Source organism: Phodopus roborovskii, unplaced genomic scaffold (genome assembly GCF_943737965.1).
Source record: "Phodopus roborovskii unplaced genomic scaffold, PHOROB, whole genome shotgun sequence".
Taxonomy (NCBI): domain Eukaryota; kingdom Metazoa; phylum Chordata; class Mammalia; order Rodentia; family Cricetidae; genus Phodopus; species Phodopus roborovskii.
The window spans coordinates 30,864,300-30,885,694 of record NW_026126480.1 but is presented as its reverse complement, the minus strand read 5'-3'; the positions used below and the strand labels follow the sequence as shown (position 1 = coordinate 30,885,694).

Genomic DNA, 21,395 nt, shown 5'->3' with positions numbered 1-21,395 from the left:
GGAGCCCACGTGTGTGTTTCTATTTCACATGGCGGCGCTCCTCAAGACATTCGTGCGGGCCGAGCCTCGCGCGGTGGCCCTAGGCCACAGCGTGGGACGCAGGGAGGCCAGCCTTGGGCCAGACCCCGGGGCCACGGTGCGAGTGCGCTTCGCCCCCAGCCCCACAGGTAATCCTGGCGGACGTGACGCGCGCGCCGCAGACCACCGTCCGGTCCCCGCCCCCGAACGTTCCTGAAATAGTGCCTTCCGGTGTCTGCACGACCCCATTTTCCAGAGTCGGAAATGGAGGAGTAAGACCTGAAGTGAATCCGGTTCCTGGAAGTGTCTCTGTTGTATTCTCTCTGTTCTTCGCTGTACTCATCGTTTAGTGCGTATACATTGTGCCAATTCTTATGCACTACAATGCAGTGGTCACTGAAAAGTCAGGGCCCCTGCTTTGAAGAAACCGGCATTCTAGTGACCACGACAAGCATTTACAAGAGTAATTTTAGAGTTATAGTTGTCATTTTGGAAATGGAGCGGGATAGGGTGCCTTAGGAAGCATTACTGAAGAGTAAACGTTTGAGTTGAGAACAAAATATCAAGGAGACCTGCTTGAAACTTAGAGGAAATAGCACAGTGGCCCGGATTTATTATTGCTTAAAGCTTAGCAAGCCACAGGTCCAGTGTATACCCTGTTAGAAATATTGTCATCTTGCAGGGTGTTGGGGCAAACTCCCTTAATACCAGCACTCAGAAAGAGACAGGCAATCTCTAGGCCAACCTGTTCTACAGACAGTTTGACACAGCCAGAGCTACACATAGAAACTCTTATCTCAGAAAACTAAAAAGAAAGAAACATTGTCATCACCTGCCCTCCTCACCGAAAGATCCCAACCTTCCTTTAGCTCAAGTCACCTTCTGCCCTCTTGACACTGAGCAACCTTTCATACCAGGCCCAAGGTCAGGTGAAAAAGATCTTTGTGACAGAGACCCAGCTGCACAAGAATGACACATTACTTCTGGGCAGGCAATATAAATCATGGAACTTTTAAAACTATATGTAGTGAAGCCCTGATTCTTAATTACCAGTTGTGAGTCTGGAAAACATACAAAATAAAAGCTACTTTTTTTTTTTTTTTTTTTTTTTTTTTTTATGTCTCAGTGGACATAGAATGGTTTATTAAATGGCTGTAAGTTTCTAAACCTCAACTCTCCGTTTGTGTGTGAACTGTACTGGGATGCTCACCTTGTTTGAAGAAATAGGGCACCAAGACCTGGCATTTTCTCCATCTGTATTTCTGCATTTGCCCATTCCTAGATGTGTCATTTTGGCAACTGTTATCTGTTCTGTTTATGTCCTACTTTTGCTATTTGTCAAGTAGGGCTAATAATAGTACTTGTCTGATGATTTTGAGCCAGTTCATCTGAACCACTCAGCAAGGTTGGCTATGTGCAGTAGCCTTTTCTGCAATTATATTAATTTCTTTACTGACTATCAGGAAAAGCCTAAATGGCTAGGAGTTGTCAACCGTGTAGATCACTGTGATAGCTAAAATTAATTGAAGGTTTAAATTTTTTGTTTGTTTGTTTTGATTTGGAAACAGTTTTTAATGGGTCACCATGATTGACCTGGAACTCAAACTTGTAGCAATACTCTTGTTTCTGCCTTACAGATACTAGAGTTACAGTTGTGAGTCACCAGACCTGGCTTAAAGTTGGTCAACATTTAGGTATCACAGTAACCTCATGATAAACCTCATGCTTTATTAAGACAGGACCTTACTATATCCCTGACTGGCCTGGAATTTGCTGTGTAGACCAGGCTGTTGCCTCAAACTCATACAGATTTACCTGTTTCTACCTCCAGAGTGGTAAAGGTTCATGCCACCAGATCCAGCCTGATTTTTTTTTTCTTAAGCCTACTAACATTGGTAAATTGAAACTTGTGAAAGCTAAATGGATTCCCAAAGGTTAGAAATTTCTTAATGATGGACTGAATTCTTTTTTAGATTTCATATATGGCTCTTTTTTAAATTTCATTCAGTTATGAGAAAGAGTCGCCAAACCTGGAGCTCATTGATTCACCTACAGGGATCTGCCTGTCTCCCACTGCCAGTGCTGGATTTAACAGCTAGATGTTTGGATTTTATGTGGGACCTGGGGATCCAAACTCCAGTTGTTATGCTCCTGCAGCAGGTGCTTTATTCACTTGAGCCATTTACCTGGCTCCTGAATGTAGAATTTGAATCTAGCTGTATATAAGGTGAGGGGTATTATTTATCAATTCTGGTCTCCTCTGTCTTGAAGTTCCTGAGACTCAGTTCCACTGAGAACTATTTGTTTTGTGGGATTGCAATAATTTGCTGAAGGTCTCGTAGAATCAGTGATGAGCCAGGTCTGCCAGGTACCCAGAAGAACATTTCCTGGTACCTGGAAATGCAGTTAAGGTCATTATAATGTAAATGACATGATTGTGGAGATCCAAGGCCCTGGGCTACACCAAAGAAAGTAGAGGAAAGGAAATGACAGACCTGGGAAATTTTGAAGCTTTTAGTCAGTAGTAGTACTTGCAGAGTTTAAACCCCAGTGAAGGGTAATATAGTGAAATTGAATGTTGCTTTCAACTATAATCACTTATTACTAGGGATTATAGTGAAAATCTCAAGTAGGAAAAATTGAAATTGCATGATGTGGCCTAGTACCATATGTAGAGTACGATGAAAAATGTGTTGTTTAAAATAGGATTTAGATGTGTTATTAACATGTAGTTAGCCACCCTCTCCTCCTGGAATATATCAGTAGATAAGCAGTGTGATCTGATTTCTGTCAGTTTTCAGATGGAAATTTTCAAACAGATAATGAATGCTGTTTCTCCTTCTGGTGAAACTTGGCCTTGAGGCAAATGTCAAAGTTGAGTGCTGAGGGTGCTCAGTAAGAGTTGGATCATTTTTATGTGATGACAAGCTCTTAGACCTGACTCCTAGATGTTCTTTCATTCCCAAGATGAAGGACTAAATGGAGTCAGCTACTCTGCTTTACTTTTTCTTTTTGTTGTTATTAGGATTTATTTTACGAGTATTTTGTCTGCATTTGTACATGTGTACCACATTAGTGTGTGCTACTTGATGAGGTCAGAGGATGGTGTTCCCTGGAACTGGAGTTATAGATAGTTAATCAGCCACCATGTAGATGCTGGGTACTGAACCTGGGTCCTCTGCAAGAGCATTCAGTGCTTGTAACCATTGGGCCATTTCTCCATCCCCACTGTGTCCTTTTCAGTGATAGTCTGTCTGCTTGTCAACCAAAGAAATAGGACAGTCACAGCCATTTATTGGTCTTAAAATTCATTGGGACATTCTTATTTGCACCTCAACTGAGGCCCATGCTCCAGTGACTTCCCTGTCCTGTCTGACTTGTCATCTTCTACCAGGATTCTTGCACCTGGGTGGCCTCCGGACTGCCCTCTACAACTACATCTTTGCCAAGAAACACCAAGGGAGTTTCATTCTAAGGCTGGAGGACACTGATCAGAGCCGACTGGTACCAAGGGCAGCAGAGAACATTGAGGACATGCTGGAGTGGGCAGGTGAGGGTCGCAAGGAAAGAGTCTGAGGAAGCAGAGAACCGGAAGCAGAGAAGGAGGCTGTGGATCTTCTCTGTGGGTTCAAGGTGGAAAATGAGAATTCCTGGGAAAATAGATAAACCTGCCCAGTCTGGGGTGGCAGTTGCTCCCTGTAAAAATGACAAAGTTCTCTGAAGCCAAGCTCTAAGACCATTGTGGAATACCTGCTTTTATCTCACTCACCTAAGTCCATTCCCTGAGAGGCCAGGGCAGGAAACAGACTCATGGGAAATGTAATGTTCATGCTGTTCTTGCACCACTGGGACACATCTTGCCTGTGGGCCAGTATTGTAGTGTGCAGGGTAGCTACAGGGATGCCACTGATGTGTTTTCTTCCCCAGCAGCCTGCTTTACTCCTTCTATACTATGAAAGCCTACTTAGCAAGGAGGAAGTTTTCAGGTCAGTTCCTGTTTGATATATGAATGCCCTGCAGCAAAATTGTGTTTTCTTGCTTCATTTACGTGTGTGTGTGTGTGTGTGTGTGTGTGTGTGTGTGTGTGTGTGTGTGTGTGTATGCATGAGTTGGTGTGTACCACATGAGTGCAAGAACCTATGGAGGCCAGATGAGGGTATCAGATTCCCTTAAGTGGTGTTACAGGTAGTTGTGAGCCTCTATGTGGAGCTGGGAACCAAACCTATGTCCTCTGCAAGAGCAGTATATACTCTTAACTACTGAGCCATCACTCTGAGCCATATATGTATGTGATTTTCCTTCTTGTTTTGATACTTGATTTTGCTGTGTAGCACAGTCTAGCCTTCAACTTTGGCAGTCTTCTTATTTCGACCTCCCAAGTAATGGAATTACTAGTATAAGATACCATGCCTACCACCTCACCTCCTTTTTATGAAATAAAAAAATGAAGGTGCTATGAGGATGGTATCTAAACTATGCAATAATAATTGTAACCAGAATGTAATGTACATCTAGCAAATGCCAGGTGATATGCCTTTAATCTCATTTTAGCCTCTTATGACCTTTATGAGACACTAACTATTTGCATCTTGTTTTACAAATGAAGAGTTGGAAGCATTCAGAGTGGACTTGCCCAAGATCATAGAGCTGTCCACAGGGTTTGAACCCAGGCAGGTCCATCTGCCTAGAGTGTGTGTGCTAGCATGTTTTTATCCTACTTTACTAGAATCTTCTAGAGGGCAGAAGCCCCCTTTTGCAGGCCTTGTGTCTCCACTGCCCTCTACTGGAAGTGTTGATATTTTTCTCTCCCATATATTTGGAGTCTAGCCTGTATGTGTTTAGGTTTAATATGCAGCTTTAGTGAGACTGTCAGACTCAATACTCTGTAAGCATTTAAGTACCAATGTGTTTGTTGCCATAGTCATTCTGCACAAAAGGCTGTTAGCTTCATTTTCCAGAGGAGAAATCTAAGGCTTAGGAAGGATGAGTTATGCAAAGTTAAGAATGTGGGGTTTGAACCTCTGACCTGGATTTAGAACTGGTAACATCCATATGCCTTGGTTTTTTCCCTTCTCAATTGTAATGGTATCAACCATTACTTGGAAGAAAGACTTAAAGGTTTTGGGGAGGTTGCAGAACAAACATCAAAGCAGACTGCAGAACGATTGGCACCCAAGTATTTATACATTGTCATCCTTTGTGATTCCTGTCTTGTCCAACTCAGTAGCAATAGCCAAGAATCATGCCAGGACAAGCTGGAGCCTAGCCTTACTGCCTTCTCTTGAGTCTATGGCTGCAGGCCTCGGTTGATTTCTTTCACCTGGGAAAAGGTGGATAGAAAGAATACACAGTAGAGACCACACACATCCTGTGCCTCCCTCTCCCTTCTCTAGACTATGTGACCTTTAGCCCTAGTCTCTTGGAAATTGTGGTAGTACTGGCTTCATGGATTATCATAAAGTTTAAAAGTTCAAAGTAGGATGGGTGGCGGTGGCGCATGACTTTAATCCCAGCACGTATGAGGCAGAGGCAGGTGGATCTCTGTGAGTTTGAGACCAGCTTGGTCTACAGAACAAGTTCCAGGACAGCCAGGGCTACGCACAGAGAAACCCTGTCTTGGAAAAAAAGAAAACAAAACAAAAAATCCAATGTGTATGTAAAGCACTCAGATGAATACTCAGGGTTGGAGAGGAGTACTGTGTGCATTTCTGGTGTTACTGTGTGATGACAATTCTCCACCTTTGCTCCAGGCATCCCACCTGACGAAAGTCCCCGTAGGGGTGGTCCTGCAGGGCCCTACATCCAATCACAGCGGCTGGCACTGTATGCCCAGGCCACAGAAGCATTGCTGAAGTCTGGAGCTGCCTATCCTTGTTTCTGTTCACCACAACGGCTGGAGCTCCTGAAGAAGGAAGCCCTGAGGATCAGGCAGACACCCCGGTGAGAGCCTCAGCCCACTTTGGATGCTGCCTGAAGCTGGTTTTGTAGCTTCTCTGTTCCCGTAGGTCAGGCATCTTGGTAGGGCTTAGCTAGGTTCTTTGTGTGTCTATCAAAGCTGCTGTTGGACTGAAGTCAAGTCTGCAGTTCTCTGGAGTTTTGTTTGAGGAGGATTCATATCCATCTTCTCCCCAGAGACTGTTGGCAGGCCTAGAGTCTTACTAGTTGTCTGTTGCTTGTCAGGTGTGTTTCCTCTAACTAAACTGATAAAATACACACAAGGTCTGTCTTTTTCTTTTCTTTTTTTTTACAGAGCTGAGGACTGAACCTAGGGCTTTGTACTTGCTAGGCAAATGCTCTACAAGTGAGCTAATTTCCAACCTCCCTTTCTTTTTTATCTTTTTGGTAGTGCTTGAAGTTAAATGAATAGCCTAGCAAACATTCTTCCAACTCTATCTCCAAACCACACAGGTCTGCATAGGGCAGCTCATAACCTGGCAACTAAACACACTTAACTGTGGAAGTGACATCTTACCACTTGTATTAAAAAGGAATCAGTGTAAGTTAGGAGGAGGACATTGTAGAGTATGGATGCCAGGAGGCAGGATCATAGTCATGATGGCTGTAGGAGAAGCTGCTGACTACACTGCACCTCAGGCAATATTATTTGTAATCATAATAGTAACTTATTATAATGCATGTCATTTTTTCTGGGCTGTAAAGAGTGCTCAGTATTTAAGAATACTTACTTGCTGTGTATGATAACACACACCTTTAATCCTTGTACTTGGGAGGCAGACCAGTTAAATCTCTGTGAGTTTGAAGCTAGCAAGTTCTACATAGTGAGTTCCAGGACAGCCAGGGCTGTGTAAAGAGAACCTGTCTCAAAAAACAAAATTAAAAAAAAAAAATCCTTACTGATTTTGTAGAGGACACAAATTCAGTTCTTAGCACCCACATGAAACAGTTTATAACTAATTCCAAAGGAATCGGATACTTCTGGCTTTATTTATTTTTCTTTTGGCTTCTATAAACGACTGTACTCACATGAACATACCAATCCCCTCCCCAAGCCCCCCCATGAACATTCTCTCTCTCTCTCTCTCTCTCTCTCTCTCTCTCTCTCTCTCTCTCAAGATTAAAAATAGTGAAAATAGCTGGTGAGGTGGCACATGCCTTTTAATCCAGGAGGCAAGAGGTCAACAGATAATCTTGAACTCAGGGTTAGCCTGATCTACAAAACAAGTTCCAGGACAGTGAAGACTTCACAGTGTGACCCTATTCAAAAAACAAACAAAACAAAAAAGCATAAAAAATTAAAAAAACTTGTCATGTTTAATACTTACGTTTCTTTTTACATTTTTAAACTTATTTTATGAAGGAGCAGCATGTGCTGTAGTATATATGTAGAAGTCAAAGGACAGCTTTCATGAGTTGGTGCTCTCCTATCATATGGAGATTGAACTCAGGTCATTAGTCTTGGCAGGAGGCACCCTTACCCAATAAGCTATCTTGCTAGCTTCATGTTTGATACTTAACCCCCCAGAATATACAGAAGCATCTCTCCTAACCATCCCTTTGGCCATTAATTTCCCCTCTCAAGAGGCAGTTGGTACTAGCTGGTGTTCAGTGCCTATGCTGACAAATGGGAACTAGTGCCTTTTCTAGTCAATGGTAGTATACAGTATACTACACACCCATCTTGAGGGAGCTTCTATATCAGCCCATAATTTTTTCCTTATCCTACTTTAATATTCCATTTATGACATTTGCCTATAATTCCAGCTTTCAGGAGGCAGAGGCAGGAGGATCAGGAGTTTAGGGTCATCCTTAGTTACATTGGAACTTTGAAGTGTGACCTTGTTGGAGGAGGTGTGTCACTAGGGGTGGGCTTTGAGGTTTCAAAAAACTCTAGCCATTCTTAATATATTCTCTCTGCTTCCTGCTTGCTAAGATGTGAACTCCGAGCTGTTCCTGCTATCATGCCTTTGCTCCACCATGATGGATTCTAACCCTCTGAAACCATAATCCCAATTTAATGCTTTCTTTTATAAGTTGCCTTGGCCATGATGTTTTGTCACATCAATAGAAAAGCAACCAATATAGTGAGGGAGCATTGAACACATCGTTTGCATCTGATGTGTATGTAAGATAGTGTCTTAGTTTATTTGCTGTGATAAAATACCCTGACAAAAGAAATGTAAGAAAGGAAGGGTTTCTTCTGGCTCACAGTTTGAGGGTACAGTCCATCAGGGCAAGGAAGTCAAGACAGCAGGGGCTTGATGCATCTGCTTGCATTATGTCCATAGTCAGCATGAAGAAATGATGCTCAGCTCCTTTTCTTCATTTTTTAATTTCTATTTTTGTTTGTGTGTTTGTGATTTTGTTTTTGTTTGTTGTTTTTCAAGACAGGCTTTCTCTGTCCCTGGCTGTCCTAGAACTCACTTTGAAGTCCAGGCTGGCCTCAAACTCACAGAGATTTGCCTGCCTCTGCCTCTAAGTGCTCCACCATGACCAGCTGTTTGTTTTTAATTTTAAACGGATTATAGTCCATTGGTACAAAGAATTGTTTTAAGTTATGGTAACATGGGATCTATGAGACATTGATTAAAGAGTTAGATGTATCAGAAATTGAGTTTTCAAGCTTCACATTTGTGTTTATTAGGACACTATTAGATATACTTATTTTTTTTTTTTTTTTTAAAGTTAAAAGTGACAGAGACCAGTGAATTGGCTCAGTGGGTAAAGGTGCTTACTGCATTGGTCTGAGACCTGAGTTCTAGCCTCAGAAGCCATGTGAAAGGTGGAAGGAGAGAACTGACTCCATAGTGCTGTCCTCTGACTTCCACACATGCACCATGGCATGTGTACTTCATGTACATACATAATAAATAATAATGCATTTTTAAAACCCGATTTGTTTTGTTTTGGTTTTCAAGACGGGTTTTTTCCCCATGTAACTCTGGCTGTCCTGGAACAAGCTCTATAGATCAGGCTATCCTTGAACTCAGAGACCCACCTGCTTCTGCCTCCTGAGTGCTGGTATCTAAAGGTGTGTGTCACCATATTCAGCTAAAACTCTTTCTTTTAGGTGGCAAACTAAGGAGCTGAGGAGCTGTAGTTAGGAACTCATACTGCTTTGCACAGGACCAGAGTTTAATTCTCAACACCCACACATTAGGCAGCTCACATTTACCTGTCAATCCAGCTCCAGGGGCATCCACCTGTTCTGGCTTCCACAGTCACCATGCTCATGTGCTCATATATACACACATAATTTTTAAAACAATTTTTGAAGATGTGATCAACCAAAAATAGAAAGAATGAATTAAAAGATAAAATAAAAATTTAAAGTGACAGCAACAACAGCTCCCTGTATTTTCTCTTGTAGATGTAGCATCTGAACTTATAGTTATCCTGTAGATTTTTGCTTAGCAGGTCTAAAGTTGAGGTCTGAGTGTCTCAGGAGTTCCTGAGTGAAGCTGATGCTGGTAGTCTACACCCCTACTTTGAGTAAGGAGGATGTGAAGCAGACCTTACTTTTACATCTTGTGGAAATATGGTGGTAGATGACCCCACTCTAAGAGGAACAGCCTTGAGATAACATGGCTCTGTGGTAACCTCTCTGACTATTACCCTGCCTGCTGACAGCCTTACCATCTCTCTCTTAATTGTATGTGGGGTTAACAGTTCCAACATGGCTTCTCAGAGGATGGCATCCACAGAGTATGCCTAGGAGGTATAAAAAGGAGGATTTTCCCCCATTTCGGATATGTCTTAACTTTGTTGGAGAAAAATATCTTTCCCAGGACCCTAGTCCTTCTAGTCCTTCTTACCTAGCAAGTGTTGTTTTCTTTGATTCTCAATAGAATGGATTTATTTTTCTCCCGGGGTTGATCACTGGCACCAGGTCATGAGATTACAACATGGTCTGTACTCATTGTAAGCCTGCTCTTTGCTTATGCATTTTTTAATGTCCTTCTTAGCAAAGAAAATGGACAGTGACTAATAAGTCAGCAAACATTACTGTCTGCCTCTCTCTGTATTATCCCACACAGTTTTTTTTTTTTTTTTTTTTTTTCCTTTTCTGAGGCAGTGTCTTCATATTGCTTTGGAGCCTGTCCTGAACTGGCTCTGTAGACCAGGCTGGCCTTGAACTTACAGAGATCCGCCTGCCTCTGCCTCCCAAGTGCTGGGATTAAAGGCATGTACCACCAACACCTGGCTCACAATTTTATTTTTAAATCCATTCTAGATAGAAGAGACCCCTTCAAGCGGTTAATGAAATGCCCAAGGTCATAAACTATTATAAACCAAAGGTGAGGAGGTTTGGGGTTATAGTTCATTTGATAAGAGTGCTTACTAGCATGCTCAGGGCCTTGAGTATATCCCCAGCATTACAAGTAAAAACCAGAACTTGAGAGCCAGGTGGTGGTGGTAGTACACACCTTTAGTCCCAGCACTTCGAAGGCAGCTGCAGGCATATCTCTATGAGTTCGAGGACAGCCCAGTTCCAGGACAGGCTCCAAAGCTACACAGAGAAACCTTGTCTCAAACAACAAACAACAAAAAACAGAATTTGAGCGACAAATAGGATATTGTTTATTGATGTTCCTTAGCTACTCTGCCGCTCTGTCTCCCAATAGGTATGACAATCGTTGTCGGAACCTGAGCCAGGCACAGGTGGCCCAGAAGCTGGCCATGGACCCCAAGCCTGCTATCCGCTTCCGCCTGGAGGAAGCAGCACCAGCCTTCCAGGACCTTGTATATGGCTGGACTCATCATGAAGTGGCCAGTGTGGAGGGGGATCCAGTTATCCTGAAGAGTGATGGCTTCCCCACCTACCACCTAGCCTGTGTGGTGGATGACCACCACATGAGCATCAGCCATGTGTTGCGGGGCTCTGAGTGGCTCATCTCCACCTCTAAGCACCTGCTCCTCTACCAGGCCTTAGGCTGGCAGCCACCTCAGTTTGCTCATCTGCCCCTGCTCCTCAACAAGGATGGTAGCAAGCTGTCTAAGAGGCAAGGGGACATTTTCCTGGAACATTTTGCTGCCGCTGGTTTTCTGCCTGAAGCCTTGCTTGACATCATCACCAACTGTGGCTCGGGGTTTGCAGGTACAGATGCACCAGAGGGGTCATGTGGCTGAGCTTGAGCTTTAATATAGGCCAACTGCTTGTCATTCCCAGCATTGCCACCTGTCTGTCACATGATCTTGGACAAATTCATTATTCTAGTCAGTAGTATTTATTGAGTCACACTACTGTGTTCCCTCACTTGGTTTTCCCATATAGCTTTGTCGTTGATAGAGTGGAACTCACAGTAGACAGTGTCCCTGCCCCAAAGACCTAAAGGGTCTCATTAATTTTGTCCATATGGTAGGGTTAAGGATATGCCCCATACATAGGGTTAATTAGGAGCCAGTGAGCTTATAAATATAAGGAACCAGCTCAATGTCTAACCACACCATAAGCCCAAAAGCCACAGATCTTATGATTACTGTAATTATACAAGTATGAGTTCTAACAGTATTATTGGTGTTGCTGTGAATCTAGCTTATTCAAGGTTTAGAACACAAACGTTGAAGTACCAATAGGATGACTTCTTGTGGCAGTAATTTGATAATTCTAGTTTCTAAGGTGATTTTGAGGCTCAAGGAGGTTGTAACTTGCTGGAATCACACCTTTAGTAAAGGATAAAGTTCTTGAAGCCGGTGTCTGACCATGGTGCTTTCTGACTGCACCAAAGGGAGCTGCTGCTCATAAAGAAGCTGCTTCCAAGGGGCTGAAGAGATGGCACAGCAGTTAAAAGCTCTTCCTAGTGTGAATTTGTTTCCAGCACCCATACCAGATGGCTCACAACTGTCTGCAACTCCAGTGTCAAGGGATCTAACACCCTCTTCTGGCCTCTGGGCAGGCTCAACTAGTGTGTGCTCATACACAAATTAAAAATAAGGGGAGAATGTTCAAAAAAGAAACAGCTTTCCATTTGGGTGTGGTGTTAGACACTTGGAAGTGAAGCTGAAGCAGGAGGATTGCTAGTTTGATGTCTGTCTGGACTATATGTTATCAAAGTGCTTTCTCAAATGAAACAAAAAAGTGGCAGCTTCCAGCACTGAGGTCCCACTGTAGCTTTAAGTATGACATTTGTAGGGAATGCTGGTGCCAAACTTGACTCAAAGCCAAGCACTCCAGAAGCTCTGGAGTAGCTAGGCAGTGGATACACTGTTCTTTTGGCTTTGATTCAAATGTGGGGAGCCTACAGCTTGCTCACTTACACTCCTTTGTGTGTGAAAGTGGGAGGAAAGCAGGGCGGTGTAACCAACACCTATATTCCAGCTATGTGGGAAACTGAGGCAGAGGATCAAAATCTGTAGGCCATCCTGGGCAATGCAGAAAGAAAGATAAAAGGAAGGACAGAAATAAGATGAGGGAGAACCTGAGTACTTGAGTGGGCCTGACTTGCAGAGAACCAAATGGGCAGGACTCTGCCGGAGCTGATAACACAGTTTGACCTGACCCGGATCACCTGCCACTCAGCCCTGCTGGACCTGGAGAAGCTCCCAGAATTCAATAGGTAAGTGGGAGAGCCAAGCACTATGATGCATACCTATAATCTCAGCACTTGGAAAGTTGACACAGGAGAATTGATTACGTGGTGTCCTTAAATTTACTGTGTAGTCAATTGATGACCCTGAAACTTGATCCTCCTGCCTTCACTTCCCAAGTGCTAAAATTATATGAGTGTGCCAGTACACTGACTCTGCTGTACTTGTTTTAAATATATGACTTTTTATCAGTTCTGTAATTGTGCTATGTGTTAGCTATATGGGGTCCAAGACAGAGTTTCAGTGACGAGCACATTTACGCAGTGGGCAGTGGGGCATCACTGGCATGGAGCCTGCAAGAGTGAATACAAGCTAGCATGTCAGATGCAGTACAACTACCTTTTGTTTATTCCACAGAAGAGCTATTTCAGAGTAAATGGAGTCTGGTCAGAGATACTCAGTGATGTTTTCCAAGCCTCCTTGAAATCCAGGAGTCAGCAAAAAGATGGGGAGGGGGAAGGGTCTGCCTAGGGAAGGAAGTACTTTAGGACTGATGCCCACAGATTTAACCTAGCCAAGCTGAATTATCCCTAGATGTTTTTGTCATGCCACAGTAAATATATTAGAAGGTATATTAGTGTCCCAGCAGCAGTAGCAGTAAATACTGATAGTGTATGAACATGAGGGTAGTAAGTAAGATTCATTGAGCCTGACTATGTCCCAGGGTTGGACTTGTGGTGTATCGATTCAGCATGGCCAGGAGAGACTTCTGGGTTTTTCCTTCTTTCTGTCTGGCCTTGATGGTAAAGAGATTCTATCATTTCTGTATTACATTCATACATTTTCTGTAATACTCTTGTTTTGTTTGTGCTTTTCAAGACAGGGTTTCACTTTGTAGCTCTGACTGTCCTGGAACTCACTTTGTAGACCAGGCTAGGCTGGCCTCGAACTCAAAGAGATCCACCTCTTAAGTATTTTTCAATCAGACTACATTTGGTGAGTTCTAGCCCATCCCGACTACATAGAACTTGTCTCAAACACCAAAAACAAAGCAAAACGTTTTTAATTGTCTTATGCCAGTCTGCATTCCAGATAGCTTACCTTAATGTCTTATCTTCTACCCTGTGACATACCAGGAGCCTCAGGCTCTTGCAGGTCTGCAGCCCATGAATTGGTGGCTTCCAGGCCTTGGCATCAGTACTTGGAATGTAGATGCATCTTTAATCTTCACTACCCCCCCTGTCTGTGCCAAGGCTCCCTAGCTTTCCAATGGCTGTGTGAGTTACTGCAAGTACTTGGCTGGTGGGCTTTAGACTCAAGACTTTCCCAGTCCCAACCCCATGAGCTATTTGCCACTATACTCCTTGGCTTTCCTTTGTAACATAGACAAGGGGCCACAGGACTTAGAATGCTCCCTGTTTCTGCTCTGCTCTGCTCTGAGTCTCCTTGGCTCTCCAGTCCTGTCAAGGACTCCTTGGCTCTCCAGTCTTGTCAAAGAGACAAAGGACAGCCTGGGAACTGAAGATGCTTGCTATGAGGGTTGCACTTTTGGAGGCTTTACTGTTTAGAAGGAGGAAATTAGGAAGTTGGGATTACAGAAAACAGGGAAATTTGAACTGACAAAGAAAGCCCCAGCTTTGAAGCTGAGTGCTTCATTAAAACAGCCCTTGTTCCAGATGTTTGAGATACGTTTTCTACCTTTCCTTTTATATCAGTGCTCCATAAGCCAAGTGAGGCTAGAAAGCACATTCCTGAATCCTTCTGTGTAAACTTAGGTGCCTATAGTGGTCAGGTGATAGTGTGGGGAGAGAGAGGCTGGCAAGAGGCCAAGGAGGAGAGCACCAGGGCAGCTGGAGGACTGTGGAGTCTGAGCCAACAGCATTGATCCAGCCTATTCCAGCCAATTAAGGCTGTGACCAGGGCGTTGTGCACCCAGAGCTGCTCATTCCACAGGGAGTGCCAAAATGTTCCTTACTGTGATCTAGCTTAAAATAGTTTCTTTGCTGGCTGTAGCTCAGTTTTAGAGTACTTACTTGGCATGCATGAGGCCTGGAGTTTGTTTCCTACTACCTCAAAAGTAGCAGGAGAAAGTCAACTACTATTTTTAAAACAATGAAAATGCCTGGTGTGGTGTTGCACACCTTTATTCTGTACTTGGGGTACAGAGGCAAGTGGCTTTCTGTAATTTTGAGGCCAGCCTGGGATACATAGGGAGACCTTGTCAAAAAAATATATATATATATCTTTTCAATAAAATAAGTAAAAATAAAAACACTAAAAACATCATGTCTGCCTAGATTTAGGCTGGCTGTGACCTCCGTTAAATTCTGCTACTTTTATGCATACAAAAAAAATTATGTTTCACCTAAGAGTTTTGAAGATATGACAGTCTTCAAATCCCTACTGTTGTCCTGAGGGGAGAGGTTTGGCATAGTCCTGGGGTATGGATATCAGCACATCCCCTTTTTCTTCCCCCAGGCTACACCTGCAACGGCTGGTAAGCAGTGAGACCCAGAGGCCTCAGTTGGTGGAGAAGCTGCAGACACTAGTAAAGGAGTCATTTGGGAATCAACTGCAAGACAAGGATGTTCTGGATCCAGCATATATGGAGAGGATCATTCTGCTGCGACAGGTATGATTTCAGGGCCTTCTTTTCCCTTCCAGTATTTCCCAAACTTTCCCATTGCATGTGCTGACTACCTCTTTCCCCAGGGCCACATCAGCCGCCTCCAAGATCTGCTCTCCCCAGTGTACTCCTACTTATGGACTCGCCCTGCTGTCCATAGATCACAGCTGGACATTGACTCGGAAAAGGTGGATGTGATTGTCAAACGATTGCTGGGGTAAGTGTTCACACACCTGGCTAAGGGTTAAACACACCCTTCCCACACTTTGCCCTAGCTTCTCTACACCAAATCTTTGACTCTTGGACCCCATCACAAAACTATGACAAAATAAAAACATGCTTTATGGCTGGCTTCTCAGGTAAGGACAGCAACCCTGAAGGCCTAGGCCTCTTCCTTTTCCTCCACTTTGTGTAGGGGAGAGAGGACCTGGCTTACTGTAGCAATAAAAGGATTTTTGTCTAATTAAATTTTTAAATATTTATTTAGTTAGTTTTTGGTTCTTCAAGACCAGGTTTTTCAGTAGTTTTGGAACCTGTCTTGGAACTCACTCTGTAGACCAGGCTGGCCTGGAACTCACAGAGATCCATCTGTCTCTGCCTTCTGAGTGCTGGGATTAAAGTCATGCGCCAGCACCACCCAGCTTTACTTAGTTTTATTTTATGCATCTAAGTGTTTTGCCTGCATGTATGCCTGTGTACCATTTTTTGCATCTGGTGTATTATTAATACAGCAAAAAAAAAATTGAAATCTAGGCTTTAAACCTGGATATTGGAAGCCAACCATGGTGGTGTACAGTTATGCCTTGGTGCATTCTTCCAACTGCCTAGTTCTTCTCATAATTATAATTCTTATTTTCCACTTTTACCCAAAAGGTGTAGTACAGTGGTAATGTTTGGGTGTTTTAGATATATTTTTTTCACTTTTTTAAAGATGTATTTATTGGCCAGGCATTGGTGGCACATGCCTTGGATCTCTGTGAGTTCGAGTCCAGCCTGGTCTACAGAGCTAGTTCCAGGACAGGCTTCAAAGCAATACAGAGAAACCTGTCTCGAAAAACCAAAAATAAAAAAGGATGTATTTATTTATTTTATGTCTATGAGTGCTCTGTCTTCATGTACACCAGAAGAGGCAGTCAGATCCCATTACAGAAAGCTATGAGCCACCATATGGATGCTGGGAATTGAACTTGGGTCTCCCGGAAGAGCAGCCAATGTTCTTAACTACTGAGCCATCTCTCCAGCCCCTCTTTCTTTCTTCCTTTTTTTTTTTTTTTTTTAAGAGATGGGTACTATATATTGCCCAGGCTAATCCCAAACTGATCAAAAATGAGTTCCCTTCCCTCCAGGAAGCTGAGCTTGTAGGCATGAAGTACTGTACCCAGCAGTAGTATGCCTAGATTTATCCAATTCTTGAAAGTTTACTTATTCTTGTCTATGGCTAACTTGTAAGACCACTTCGACAAGAATTTAGTTCATTGGGGTTGCTTCCAAGTTTTGCTTTTAGAAATAACTGTACAATGACTAACCTGATGGATATTACTAAGCATATTTGCAAGTCCACCCCAAATCAGTACCCAAGAACTGATATTGTCAGTAATTTGGTACATTCAATAGTAGGGTCTTTAGTTCTTTTTTCTTTTGTTTTGTCTATTTGTTGTTAGTTTCTGTTGTTGAGACAGGGTCTCACTGTATAGCCTTGGCTGATCTGGAACTCATGTATAGACCAGGTTGACCTCAAACTTGTAGAGATCCACCTATTCGTGCCATCATCCAAGTGCTGGGATTAAAGTACTGAATCCAGCATTTTTAAAATTTTACTTATTTTTAGTTTATGTGGATAGTAGTGCATGTGAATGCAATGCCTGTGGAGTCTGGAGATAAATTGAGCCACCCTTTGTGAACCAAGCTTAGGTCTACTGAAAGAGCAGTTTATGCTTTTAACTGCTAAATCATCTCTAGCTCTCAATTCCAATTCACCAAGACTGTGTCTCAACTTCTCATCCTTGTTGTGAGTTAGGTTTTAGAGACACTGGAATTCCCGCTCAAGTCAGGAATGCTGACACCCTAGTGTCCAGGAGCCACCAGACCATTTTTGTGCTAGTGCCAAGCTCTCGGCCAGCTCTAACATGTCCTGGGGTGCCATTAGCAGTTTCCTGGGGCCTGTCCTTCTGTTCCTTGGCAGCCTCCTTCTTTGAATGCAGTGACATTGGGGAGTGTCTGTTTTCTTCCTGTATGGCATTTTATATTTTTAGTATTTTAATTCCTTGATTTTATAAATAGCAGTGAACCTGTGCCCAGTTAATGATTGGCTTTTGTTCAGTAAGACTGCTTGATAAAAATACCGTAGACTTCTATAAACAACAGATTCTTTTCTTTCAATAATGGAAGTTGGGGGGTCTACAGATGAGTGCCAGCTGGCTCAATGGCAGGCAATTTTCTCCTTGTTTTTTCCATGTGATCAGCTACTGAAGTCTGGCAGTTGTTAAGGAAGCTGTGTACACTGAGAGGCTATTTCTTCAAATCACTTGTAAGACTACTTCCTGAGTCAATACTATTCCACACTGAGCTGGCACTCAGAGCAGAGCAGAGGTTCTGTTCATGCAGCATTAGTGTATCGTGTTTGTGTGTGTGTGTGTGTGTCTGTGTGTGTGTGTGTCTGTGTCCATGCAGACTACAAAAGGGCACTGATTCCTTGGAAGTGAAGTTAAGGGTAATTGTAAGCCACTTGACATGGGTTCTGGGAACTGAGCTTGGATTTTCTAGAAGCAGTAAGTGCTTATGTCTGCTCAGCCATCTCTCCAGGGACCAGAGACCAATTCTAAGGGACAGGGAAACTGCAGTGGAATGTACCCACCTACTGCCTCAATCAGAGCTGGGATGGATGGTTTACAAGTCCAGCTCTTACTAGTTGAGGACCACTTGGCAAAACTCAAACATGCTTTTTTTGGGAAAAAGGGTCTTAGCTTGACTGCCAGGACGTGGTTGCTGCCTGGTGGAGTTTAGATCCTTCATGTTTCTGTTTGTGGGGAAAGAGGCTCTACCTAGCATGTTAACAGCAAAGCTGTTCCTGGAGCTGCTGTTTCCTGATGTTTTCTTTCTCTTCCTCTGTGCTATATTCCCTTTGACAAATCTTGAAGCTGTTTCAAGTAATTCCTCAGAAATTATCCATTCTTGCATCCTGTGTCAAACTCATTCCTAAGTTTTCTTTTTAGGTTCTCCTACAATGTCTCTGAGCTGTAAATACAAGCTAAGTTCTTTTGTTTGTAGGTTTTAGTTTTGGTTTTTGTGTGTTTGTTTTTGTTTTTGTGGCAGGGTTTCTTTGTGTAGCCTTGACTGTCCTGGCACTGTAGATCAGGCTGGCCTCAAACTCATAGAGATCTGCCTGTCTCTGCCTCCCAAATACTGGGAGTTAAGGCCTGGGCCACTGTTGCCGGGCAAGTTTTAAGCTTTTATTGAAACATAGTATCCAATATTTTTGAGTGTTTGCCATGAGTTCAGGGCTTTACTTAGTGCTGCTCATATTTTAGCTCTCTGTTACTTCCCTGGGTAGTACATGTGCTATTATTGTCCCTGCCTTATGGGTAAAAAAAATAGAGGCATAGTAACTACATGGCAGTTAGTAAATTCTCTTATTGTTACTTCTTAATGTTATACACACACACACACACACACACGCACGCGCACGCACGCACGCACGCACGCACGCATGTCTTTCTTTTAACATTGACTTTGTGTGCATGAGGAAGTTATGTGCCATGGCACATGTGAGAATCAGGGGACCACTTGCAGAGAGTTAGTTCTCCTTCCACTATGTAGGATCTGGGGATTGAGCTCACTTCATCATGTTTGGTAGCAGGCTTTCTTACCCACTGAGCCATCTCACTGGCTTTGTGGTATCCTATTAGTTACTGATATTTTACTACTTTCATGGACTCTCTATATATGTGGTTCCATCATTTTTTACCTGTAATAGATTGTGTAGTAAACTTCCTAACCCTCATTAAACTATGTTCTGTAGGTGAATAACAGTCTCCTAACCCTTCCTTTCCTACCCTGGATGCCCATTATAGTCAGTCACTCTCTTTCTCTCTTCTCTGCCCCTCCCTCTTTCCCTCTCTCTGTCTCTCCCTCCCTCTCTTTGTCTTCTCTGCTCCCTCTCTCTTCCTTTACCCCTCTTCATCTCTCTCCCTCTCCCCCAGCCCCTCTCTCTATATATATATATATCTCTCTCCCACTCTTCCTCCCAATTCAGGGTTTCTCTTTGAAGCCCTGACTGTCCTGGGACTTGCTCTGCAGATCAGGCTAGCTTGGCTCCACCCCGCCTCCCCCCAGCTCTGGAATTATAATCATGACCATCATACCCAGCTTAGTTTGGCTCTCTTTTAGGTTTTTAGAAAGATCTGGTTTGAGCCTAACTCAGGATGTGGTGAACAGAGAACTTAAGAAGCTATCTGAAGGTCTGGAAGACACCAAGTATAGCAGTGTGATGAAGCTCCTCCGAATGACCCTCAGTGGACAGCTGGTGAGATAGGACCCAAACTGAACTGTTGTCTACAACCTTTCCTTGACTCCTTGACCCTTCCAGCCAGTGTTCACAGTCTGGTACTAAAGCCAGTCCAGGGCTTGAGAAACTGATGAAACACAAGCACTTCCATCATTTATCCACTGAGTATCTTCTGTGTGCAGGCATTGTGATAGTTACAGTAGAGATGACATGAACAGAATACGACTGATCCCTGCCTCTTCAGAGATCATAAGATTACTAATTTGCCAAGGGCAGAAACAGGCTCCTAGGAGCCAATTGAATGGGGAAAACATCCACACAAGGACAAATAGGACTGCTTAGTGCTGAAGCATCTGCTAGCATTCATGAAGCTCTTTTAGCTCTGCAAAAATAAAACAATAACAACAGAATCACCCTAGATAAAAGAAAATACAATAAATACAGGTTCCTCTCCTGGGGTTGCAGGCTGTGGGGTATTGTTGGCCTGGCTTTACTTCTACAAATTGAGACATTGAGACATTAATTCTTTCTGCAGTTCAAGGCAGAAAAACAGTGTTTTTGTTTTCTCTCTCTCTTTTTTTTAAGCAAGGACCCCCTGTGGCTGAGATGATGGTGTCCTTGGGCCCAAAGGAAGTGCAGGAACGAATCCAGAAGGTGCTTTCTAGCTAAAGAGAAGATACATAGGACCGTTACGGTGTCTCTGAGGGCATCTACCCCATGGAAACTACATTCTGAGAAAATCAGGAGGCTTGGAACCTATTTGGACCCTTTTAGGATGAACAGTAGTACAAACAGACTCTCTGACTACCTTCATCAGCTGGCCTTTGGGGAAGCCTAGCCTGTTTGACCTCGCTGACTCTGGAAAGGATGAACTTGAACTTGATTTTCTTTTCGTTTTCTTTTAATTAGTTTTTGTTTTTCAAGACAGAGTTTCTCTGTATAACAGTCCTAGCTTTCCTGGAACTGGTTTTGTAGACCAGGCTAGCCTCATACTCACTGAAATCTGCCTGCCTTTGCCTCCCAAGTGCTGGGATTAAAGGCATGTGCCAACATCACCCAACTGTCCTTTCTATTTTTTAATATGTTTTTTTTTTTTTTTTTTTTTTTTTTTTTTTCTCCCTTTGGTTTTTCCAGACAGGGTTTCTTTGTTTTGCATTGGAGCCTGTCCTGGAACTATCTCTGTAGACCAGGCTGGCCTCGAACTCACAGAGATCCAACCTGCCTCTGCGTCCTGACTGCTGAGACTAAAAGTATGCGCCACCAACACTATTTTTTTTAAGACTTTTTTGTTTTTAATACGTATGAATGTTTTGCCTCCATGTATGCCTGTGCATCGCATCATGCATTGATTCTTGCAAAGTCAAGAACACAAGAACAGAGCATTGGATCACCTGGAAATAGTTGTGAGCTACTATTTGGGTACTTGGAATTAAACCTAGGTCTTCTAGAAGAGCAGCTAGTGTTTAATCACTGAGCCATCTCTCCAGCCCCTTGTGTTGATTTTCATGCCACGTTCTACAGCAGATTATTAGGAGCTGATTTACAAAAAAACATTAACATTCTAAAACAGTCCAGAGGGCAGAGATATTGGTTCACTAGGCTGCATAACAAAATAGCACAGAATATGGTGACTTATACAAAAACAATTGATTTGCTTAGTGTCCTAGAGACTTGAAGTCTAATGTGTAAGTGTCATAGGGTCAGTTTCTTGGGGGATCCTCTCTTGGCTTGCAGACAGTATCCTCCCAGGATCTTTCCTTT

General features: G+C 43.1%; 1 protein-coding gene across 1 annotated transcript; it reads left to right on the top strand.

Moving 5' to 3' along the window:
- The first annotated feature begins 28 nt into the window (after positions 1 to 28).
- Ears2 (glutamyl-tRNA synthetase 2, mitochondrial) lies at positions 29 to 20,533 on the top strand. Its single transcript, XM_051192870.1, has 9 exons — positions 29 to 167; positions 3,413 to 3,568; positions 5,769 to 5,958; positions 10,602 to 11,074; positions 12,425 to 12,533; positions 14,983 to 15,136; positions 15,217 to 15,347; positions 19,517 to 19,652; positions 20,220 to 20,533. Exons 1-9 carry the CDS (start codon positions 29 to 31, stop codon positions 20,301 to 20,303), a joined length of 1,572 nt encoding a protein of 523 aa, XP_051048827.1. The 3' UTR covers positions 20,304 to 20,533.
- Positions 20,534 to 21,395: the final 862 nt, after the last annotated feature.